We start from the raw sequence: 10095 nt of genomic DNA on the forward strand, positions 1-10095 counted from the left end.
AATATCTTAGTCGATAAGCATGTAGTGACCCCTAATTTGGCACATATCCATTTAGCATTGTCTGCGGGTAGGAGCCAGTCTGAGGGTTTCTCCTGACTTTGTACTTCTATAGTTTTATTACATAGATGTCGTTTTTCTAGAGGTATAGTTCCCACACACACACCATTTCCAGTAACATGTGCTAGAGTTATCCCTGGAACATTAGGCCTTCCCTTTTTCCATAGGCACTCTGCTGGGTTAGTCCCATTTCTTCTCCTAATCTTCGCTACGGACCCTATTGCTTCATAAAAAGGGGGTCTTATATCATAGCATAGCCAACACTCCTTAGTTAATTCTGGGTGGGTGTTGTTTAACACCTTGAAACTAGACTGAATTATTTTCCAAAGGGTGCCATATTCGGTAATATAAGGGCTTGCTTCGGTCGGGCCTACAGTAACAGCTTCTGTCTTATTCTGATTGTTATTTATTACTACGTTAGGTCCTATACCTATTGGGGGGTCTGGCGGAACTCTTTCTTTTTTAATAAGGAAATGGCCCCCTCGGTCTCTTCCAGGCTCCCACATTCGTACCCCCCAAGTCTTTCCTATCCACCACACTGTGTTTTCTGTTTTAAGGATTTTTATCTCTAAATGTTGGCATGTTCCTTCACCAGAGTGAGTCCCATAAGTCGGAGGTGTACAACCTGAGGGACCCCAACTAATTGTTATATATTCATCTTGTCCCCCCCCTGGCAGAAATCCCAGTGAAACCGTTTCACAACCCCAGTATGCACAATAATATTCCCCTGGGTAATTACAATAACTTTTCCCTGGATTTGATGCTGGGCAAGCATAGATTGCCTTGCGATTCAGGCATGGTTGTGTTGGTACTAAGTCACATACTTGACTTTTAAGGATGGGAGCGCCTGGGGTCACGTCTGTGCTTATCACCTTCTGATCTTCCCATCTGATTAGGGACCACTTAAATGGCTCATGTGTCTGTACCTCTGTACCCCAACCCTCATTAATGAGACTTAATATTATTATCAATTGAGCTAGTTTTAGATAGGCAGTTTTCCCACTGCAGTAGTGAGTCTTTAATTGCTCGGGGGAGTTATTTCCAGTCTTGGGGTATCTTCTGGATCCTAAATCTTTGGATTCATTCATAATGGAGCAGACCCCTCCACATGTTTTATCTCCTCGGCCTCGCCCATCGACTTGGTTGCCTCGAGCCATGGGGTGTATAATCTTCTCGGCAGCAAGAGTATTCTTCAGGAGGGGCTGGTTTTGCTTCCCTTTTAAGTGGGTCTTTGGGGTACTGCACCCTATTCTTTTTCCCACTGGTTATACACTTAAGTGATGCTGGTAAGGATCCAAATTCACCCCCAGGTTTACCCCCTTCTATTAAAATTTCCACGGCCACTCTGAAGGCTAATAACCAATTTGTGTATTCCTGTTTTCGCAGTGGGTCCACTACCTTTCTAAAACATATCCCAACAGTTGCATTCACAATAGTCAAAATATTCCCTTCTACATTAAATTCTATACTGATACGTTTATACAATCATTGTTAATTCATGTTCTCATTTTCCTTGACGGAGGGTTTCGTGACAGTTTTACTTTCAAATCACCCGCTGGACTAGTGACTCTCCATTCGTGATTTTGTACTGGACCCTTAACATGACTAGCATGTGTCCATCCTTTTTCAGCAGTTCTGATGGCAGTATTGGTAGTCAATAATACCAGATAGGGACCTTCCCAGCGAGGCTGCAGTGTGGTTTCTCTCCAGGTCTTTATCAGAACCCAATCTCCAGGCTTTATCTGATGGAGGGTAATGTCAAGAGGGGGTCTTTGAGTCAATTGTCCCTTTTTCCACAATTCCTGTTTATACTTCATTAATTCCGTGATATAAGCTTGAATGTTCTTATCTAACACCCCCGGGTGATCTTTAGGGGTTCCCGCATCATATGGCATATTCCTATGTCAGCCCGGGGCTGGGCCCTAAGGTTTAAGAGGGCAAGGGGAATGCATTTTATCCATGAGAGCTTAGTTTCTAGTGTTAATTTGGCCAATTGCTTTTTTAGTTCCCCATTCATTCTCTCTACTCGCCCTGAACTCTGTGGGTGCCAGGGAGTATGTTCTTCCCATTTTATTCCCAAGGCTTCAGCTATATTTCTAGTGATTCTTGATGTAAAGTGTGGCTGTTTCAGTCTCTTGAGCAGCCCCAGATGGATCCTGGAGGCCTGCTCCTCTTAGCAAAAGCCATTCACATCTTCCTCAGATTTGGGGTTTTGCTTAAATGCCCCCTTTTAGCTCGGCAGCTCAGTGGGTTTTGCTTGGCATTTAAGATGGAGCAGTGGAAGGGCAGAGAAGTGTTTGATCAGGGTTCTGTAATACATGCTGAGTAACGGAGATGAAAAGCCAGTAACTGGTTTTATTAGTAACTAATTGATTTATATGATTATCTTTGGGAAAGAACTTGAAGTATGGATTTCACTGTAGCATTTGTACCTTATTTGTTCTCTTGGTTTTCCCCCCATGAAAGTGCTGTTGAGCTGTGGTGGGAAATCCAGAGCAGGCAGGTCATGTTTGTGCTGTTAATAAAGGTTGTTCCATGTAAGACCTGCAGGGAGAGTGACTCTGGTCACTGTGTGCATCTCTTCCCAAGGCACGCTGCCATCTCCATGGCACCTGTGGCTGCTTAAAAGTATGCTGAAGTGTCTGCTGTACAGGAAGCATCTCCAATAAAGGGAACATCTATCTTTATTCTTACAGCTCCCATGATCCCAGGGAAGATGGATGCCAGAACCATGAACATCGAGACAGCATTGTTGGAAGCTCTCTATGTCAGCACAGTGAAGAGCTAGCTGTCAGCACCGCCATCCCCAGCCCAAGAAATAGAAGCAGGGAAGATGCTCAAGTGGAAAACAGAAGGGGATCTCAGACTGGCAATACTTTAATGATGTGCCTGGAGCTGCAGGCAAAGGCAAGCAGTGCAGCAGCTGCTCAGGGCAATGTGGCAAGCTGCCTTGTGCTTACTGCTCAGCCTCAGCCAGGAGATGGAGGTACAGCCCCAGGTGAGGGTGTAAAGGAAGCAGCTGCATGCAACAGCCAAGGTGATGATCTGCAGGAGGGAGAGATGGACCTGCCCCAAAGGAGGCTGTGGTGTCCTGAGGACCGGCGTTACGAGGAGCTCGTGATGGATCTCATTGCCAAAGACAGCTCTCTGGTTGATGTCCTCATGCCTTATCCTATTAGAAAAACTGCTCTGGACTTGATGGAGGGTCTTTTCCCTGTTAACTTTTCCATGTTGGAAATGCACAGAAGGAAGGCAGGTGTGAGACATGCACAGGAGAATGAGTAAGTAGACAAAACCCATTAACTACAGTTTTAAGACAGAATAGCATGTGAATGTTATACATACACCAGCACTGAGAAGATGTGTTTTTCTAATGTTTGTTTCATTAGCAAAATCTTATAGTTCTCTGGTTTACCTGTCCTAAAATATCTGAGGATAAGGGTGCATGAGGGAAGAAAGCTGGAGTAGGGCACAATGTGACAGCTGCATGCAAACAAAAGTGCTGTGTGCATTGAAAGCATGAGTAATAAGTAGGCAGAGCACTGGTGGATGAGCATCTGAAGAATGACAAATTTACCCCCTTCTGCCTGGGGGATTTTGGTGCTGCTCAGCTGAACTGCATGGTTTATACATGCTGACAGCTTTTACAGATCAGAGCTCTGAGCGTGATGCCTGTGTGAGAGGGAGATGGGCTGTGCAGGGACAGGAGGTGCCCTGCTGGCTGTGCTGCTGCACTGAGCGCATGGCAGCAGTGTGCTGAGCTGCCTGCACTGGAGCAGCGTGAGAGCCATCTGAAAGGGACTGACAGTCCTTGTCTGCTAAACTGCTCTGCAGCCTTTAAAATACTAAAAGTCCCTGCTGTGGGATGAGAGAAAAGTGATTCTGAAGTAGAGACACCCAAAAACAAGAACACTGTTTGTGAACAGTACTCGGTGTTTGTCACAGGTGATTCTTTTCTGTTTGAACAGCAGGAAAAGCAGCAAAGATGTGACAGAAGAATGTCCTGAATCTGAATTCACCACCAAGCAAAGGAGTGAAGATCCCACTGGGAAGGGAAACCGTGTGCTGAGCAGGAGCGGAGATGACACAAAGGACCTGGATGACATCACATGTAAGAAGGTAGGTGACCATCAGATGAACTGTTGTTCCTTCACAGCGACACAAAGTTATTTGCATTGCATTATTGTGGATGCTTTTATTCATACCTTTTATTCCAGTAATTATGTTTGCCTGAAAACTTGGAGTCAGTCTTTTTTTCCAGTAGGTAATGCCCTAGGAATGAGTGAGGTGATCACAAATGGTGGGGTTTGAATTCTGCCTGATTTCATTCTGGTCTCTCCCTCCACGTGCTGACCTTCAGCAGGCCGTGGGGGCAGTGTGTGCAGCACACCCATGGGCTGCTTGGGATTGTTTGCTTCCTTGCTCCTGCACAGCTACTGGATTATGAACTAACATTCAAACATGGTCTCCATATCTGTAAAATTCATTACAATTGGCAGCCTAAATAATGTTTTTAACACAGAGAAATGGTAGCATTTTACACTAGTGGCCTATTAATTTCCATATGTGCAGAGCATAAAGGTGGGCACAGCTGGATGCCAGTTCTGCGGATAGGAATATGGCATCTTAGAAGGGTAACACACAGCTTTCAGGAATTGCAGTATTTTTTTTCCTGTAGAAACTTGGCTGTACTCCATCTCAGGTAATTACAATCTGCCCTATTGAAATTCCTCCTGCTGAGGGTGTAGGGATATTTTCTGCTACCTGCTGTTGATCTGCTGCTGCTCTTTATGATGCCTATTTCCAAACAAACTGAAGCAGTTCTTATCCCTCTCTGATCTTGGAGCCTTTTTCTATATCATTATTTCAGTATTTGACAACCTCCTGCACCTGCTCTGCCACCGGGCCCTCGGGCTCAATGGAATCACCTGCACAAATGCCTTTCTCTGTGAAATGAAATTCCAGGCTGTTCTCATGCAGTGAAGTAATAGAGCTGAGGCTTCACAATCTCATATGTGAGCAGAACTGTGTTTAAACGCATGGAAATCCTTGTAGTAGTTCACTGCTGACTGTGGTTGGGAACTCTGAGTGAGGAGTTCTGCCACCAGTTGAGGCGATGATCAGTTGTTTGCTTTTCAGAGTCTGAGAATTGTATACCATGGGTAATCTTCCTTTTCTTTCCCAGAGCTTGAAATTCTTTTTAGTTTTAAGTCTGGCAAAGATGACACGAGAGGAATCCACTCCTTGTAAGCGATACGGCTTATCTTCAGCTGTCCATCTTTTTATGTTTTTTTTTCCCCTTTGCAGCTGGAGCTCATCTCCAGCCTCAAGGCCAAAGTGCAGGCACTGGAGGAGGACAGGGAGCTCGTCCTCGCCGAGGCCAAGGAGTGCTCAATGCGTGGTGAGGAGCTGGAGGCTGCCGTGCGTGCTGCCTGCAAGCCTAATGAGTTTGAGCGCTACATGATGTTCATCGGTGACCTGGAGAAGGTGGTGAGCCTGCTGCTCTGCTTGTCCAGCCGCCTCGCCCGCGTCCAGAACGCCATGAGGAAGGTCAATGGCAACACTGATGCTGAAGAGAAGGTGAGTGTTGAGAGCACCAAGTACTTAATTAGTTCTGTCCACATCTGGTGAGCTGCACACCAGGGGCTGAGCTGCAGGGACCATCCAGCCTGTGGCTGCTCTCCAGGGTCAGATCACAACCTGTGCATCTGGAGTGGGTTTCTGCCCATTGGTAACTGCAGTGTGGTAATTGCTGCCTTAGAAATCTTATCTCACTTAGTGAGCTTGTCTTATAGGGAGGAGGAAGTGGTTGTACCTTCAGGTATAGTTCCCCATAGTTTAACTTGACCAGCAGGTTCTAATAGAAAACTGGGAATTGTGGTACCAGGAAATCTTACCAAGTCTGAAATATGCTTTTTTTCTAGAGAAGACAAGCAGAGTTTAGCCTAGGGACAATGATGTCCTGCTGTCCTTACTGCTTCTAGGCATGCGTTTGTCAAAACAATACCTGCAGCTGTTACTTCTTATTGGGAAACAAGAAAGCATAGCATTACTGCTGGGGTTTCCCAGAGCTGTGCTGCTCCTGACCTTTACTGTGTGCTCTAGAGGTTTGCTGTTATTTAGATGTAGATGTGGAGAAGCAGGTTCTACCAGCTCTAAAATGTCCATCACATTAACATAAAGAATTCTGGGCACCATTTCATAACAAACAGCCTTTTTGTTTCCTGGCTGGTGGCGAGCTGGTGTCTTTAGTGCTACATCTGTACTCTTCATAGCAAATGCATTAAAATTATTAGTTGGAGACTTGAATAATGTGCTCTATAAAGACTAGATTATGTGTCAATACTCTCGCGAGTATCTCCCAGTCACTCAGTTGCCCTGGCAGCCTTGAATTCCAGCTGTTGTGCTTGGGATGCAGGTGCTGACAGTTGCTCTGTGATGTATTTATGGGCATAGTCCTGAAACTGGGGATTTTCCAGTATTGCCATCCCCGTGCCAATCATTACAGCAGAAGGAAAATTGGTTAAAATGTGGAGGGTATTAAAATCCCATAGAACAGATGAGGCTTGATACTCGTGCATTTGATGAGTATTCACTGCTTGCATCAAAGTTACTTTCTTGCATACGCGTTTTAAATCACAGTATATTTTTCACTTGACACTCTGGCCACGTGCAACTCATAAAATACAAAGATGCATGCCTTAAAGAGCATCTAATTGAAATGGCATGGACACAGAATACTCAAAACTATGAGAATATAAAGTATGTTGAGTTTTGTCCTGAGGGCTCTGTGGAAGGAGCGAGCCTTGATGGGATTCACTGAGTGTCTTTACCTTACAAGCCACAAGAATGAGTCATTTAATCTAGAAAAAACTCATGTGGAACACAAAGCCCACAAGAGGAAGCAATTAAACTAAATTGACCATGGCTTCCAAATGAAGATTTGCAGTCTGCCAGGAATTACTAGGTTTCATAGTGTGCTGCTTTGTTTTTTCATCCTATTAGCAATCACTGAATGAACGACACAAGCTCTTGTCTAGACAGCGGGAGGATGCAAAGGACCTGAAAGAAAACCTGGATCGTAGGGAGCGGGTGGTGGCTGGGATCCTTGCCAAATACCTGACCGACCAGCAGCTCCAGGCCTACAGGCACTTTGTGCAACTGAAGACCTCTTTGTTGATTGAACAGAAGGACCTTGAAGAGCAGATCAAATTTTTCGAGGAACAATTAGAAAATCTTGAGAAAAGCATCCCCCTCCAATAACAACGGGCTGCCCATTTTTATATGTGGTAACTTGTGATGTTTTCCTGGGAATCCATAGGCGCTTACTGCACTGCACTGAGTTTGATGAACTCTTGCAGTCTTGTTAGTGCCACAGTACTGACGGGTGCTTAGATGCTCTAGGCACAACTGGATGTGCTTTCCCCTTGGATAAGCCAGGTGACAAAATCCTGCGGTGTAGCAGACTGCACTTTGGGAATGGCTGCTGAGACATCTTGCTCCCATTAATCTGGCGTGTATTTCCCCTTCTTCTTGTCTGTCCATCTGTTTCCAGGTTGACATAATCTCAATAAAAGAACAGCATAAATATTTTCCTTTTGTGGGTGTGTTGAGTGTTTGAAATGGAAAATGATGTGCGTGTTCGGATTTGGAGATTGAACGAAGCCATAGGGATTGCTATGGATCATTTCAGTGGAACTCTTGTGCTCATTTCTGCTGTTTACATGTACATACAACAGAGCAAAAATACACTGAAATGGAAGAGCACAATTATTTCCTTTCCCAGCAGTTGCCACCTGCACATCTCCTGGTTCTGTGCAGTCCAGGTGGGTGCTGATCAGATGGAACCAGCTGAAATGGACACTTCTCACAATGATAACCTCTGAATTCATTCCCGCTTGCTGTGTTCACTAAGTCCTCACGGTGCTTCTGAAGTGTTTATTTTTCGCACAGTGCGTTCTGGGGCTGATTTTAAGTACTTTTCAATTGTCATTGTGAGCAAGAAGTGCTGAACGTGGGCAGAAAGGTCTGCTGTGGGAAAAGGTATGTGGAGAAAGTGGAGGAAATCATTCAATTTCATGAGCTTTTATATGAATCCCTTGGCAAAAATCTTTCAAACTGATGTTGTGTGCTGAGCCAAACCAGTGATGTTGCCATATTTATGACATGGATGATTGTTTTTCCTTAAGTATTCAATGACAGGAATAAGGTGACTGCATATCAACCTGGGGATTATGCCCCTGGCAAAACAGATTTCCATTGTTCCATGGTGCTTAGCATTACCCGGAGATCTTTTGCTGTCTGCAAGTGCTGACTGCTCTCCTGCTGCTGCCTGTGGCCATTCCACTCTGTCCAGGGGCATCTGCATCCTCTGGGCTTGTACAAGCTTTAAATGAGCTCATAACCACCCTGAATGGGGCACTGACCCGAGTATGAATTAATGGTTTCAGTTTTACATCAGATCACGTTTTCCATTTGAGTTTACCCATTGGGCAGCATGAACTCAAGAGGTAACACTATCCAGAAGGATGACCACTGTATGTTCTGTACAAGTAAAGCTTAATGAAGGTAACGTGGCAGCCCTCCCACCTGCAGAAAGAGGGCACCTGGAGTGGTTCCATGTGCTGCACACAGGAACAGTGGTTCCACAGCTCACCCAGGAGCAGCAGTGCAGGCAGTGCAGGTTGCAGCTGCTCTGTCTTCATTATCAGTGAGTGCAGTGTTAGGTGCTTTCCAGGCTCTGACAAACAAGCGTTTGTTGTGTGGCCGTGGACCTCAGTTTGCATATTTATGCAGGAGTATCAGTAGCCCTGCTCATGTTTCCAGAGAAACAGCGTGGTGTGGTGTAGTGCGGTGTGCCCTGCAGAAGGCTGGTAAGGGTTCACCTTAGAAGCCTGTTGTGTGATGTGTACCAAGTATCAGTAAATATATTTGTAATCCTGTGTGCAGGTGGGTGGTGTGTAAGGCAAAGAGAAGCTTTGTGGATATTAACGTTTAGTTCCATTGATCTGAAAAAAACAGGTTGTGTTTAATGGCTAATGCACCATTTTGTTGGGCACTGGACTCCAGCATGCAGTGACTGTGGTGCTTCACTGAATGGCTGCTTTACCCTCATTAGATTAAATCAGTATTTGAAGTCTTGGAGGTGGGTGAAGAATGGGGGCAATGTGTCAGTGCCAGCTGATGCTGCTGCAAAATCTGCAGTCTCTCCTAGGAGACCAGTTAGAAATGTAGTTCTTTTGCTAGTTGAGCTAAAGGAACTGGATGGAAATAAGCTGAAGCTAATTCTTTCCTTGAAGGGAAAGGATGGGCCCCCACAGCACAGTTTTGCTTGCCTTTCTGGTCTTTTGTGTTATGCTGAAGATGTCTGGATATTACATGGGTCTTGATTGTGATGCTGATCATTTGTAATTGGTGGTAGAGCCTGAGGCAGCTGCTGGTCCTGGGGTTATGTCATGGGCAGCATTCCTGGCACGTCTGCATACAGAGATGTTGGCTTTTACAATCACAGTCTGATGTACTAATACAAACAATGATTTAACCTGTCCCCAGATTAAGAGCTTCACAGAACATCTCTCTTAATGCATAGGAGCAGCACTGTGTACTTTGGATAATGGTCAGACTATGGTGGCTCACAACCTGCTCCATTATCTGCAAGAGGAAGGTGTACTTTGATTGGGCAATGCCACTGCATCTCCCTTTGGCAGCATGGAGTGGCACTGAGGTGCTGGGTATGAATTAGCTCCCTCCCAGGCAGCCAGTGTTGCTTATTCTTAGCTGCTGGGATGGAGCACAGCATCAGGACACTGGCCTCAGCAGCTGAGCTTGGGTCTCTGGGTTTCTTTCCTTCCTTGCCTCCCTGTGGCACGGAAGCTAAAATGGCCACAGGTTACTCCAGCAGTGACACAGAGCCAACCTGAGTGAGGCCATGGAAGCACTGATGCTCTGATCTTCGCCCAGCTGCTGTACAGACCCCCTGGAGAGCTGTTGGCGTGGGGCTGCTGGGCCCATGGGTGAGCAGGAAGACAGAGCTGCATG

The 10095-nt window shown here is 45.6% G+C and overlaps 1 protein-coding gene across 4 annotated transcripts in view; it reads left to right on the top strand.

Annotated features, from left to right (window-relative positions):
• The window catches only part of SHROOM1 (shroom family member 1), a 29323-nt gene extending 21674 nt beyond the window's left edge, over positions 1 to 7649 (top strand). For 3 of the 4 annotated variants that reach the window (XM_085519138.1, XM_015875562.3, XM_085519139.1), the window contains exons 4-7: positions 2754 to 3338; positions 4026 to 4176; positions 5365 to 5637; positions 7063 to 7649. In XM_085519138.1, coding sequence (XP_085375264.1) covers positions 2754 to 3338; positions 4026 to 4176; positions 5365 to 5637; positions 7063 to 7320 — 1267 coding nt within the window. In that variant the 3' untranslated portion in view covers positions 7321 to 7649. The remainder of the gene's footprint in view (positions 1 to 2753; positions 3339 to 4025; positions 4177 to 5364; positions 5638 to 7062) is intronic. The other variant, XM_085519140.1, reaches the window with a different exon arrangement.
• Positions 7650 to 10095: the final 2446 nt, after the last annotated feature.

The sequence above is a fragment of the Coturnix japonica genome, chromosome 18, assembly GCF_054131305.1.
Source record: "Coturnix japonica strain WE chromosome 18, WE-NBRP24, whole genome shotgun sequence".
NCBI classification, from domain to species: domain Eukaryota; kingdom Metazoa; phylum Chordata; class Aves; order Galliformes; family Phasianidae; genus Coturnix; species Coturnix japonica.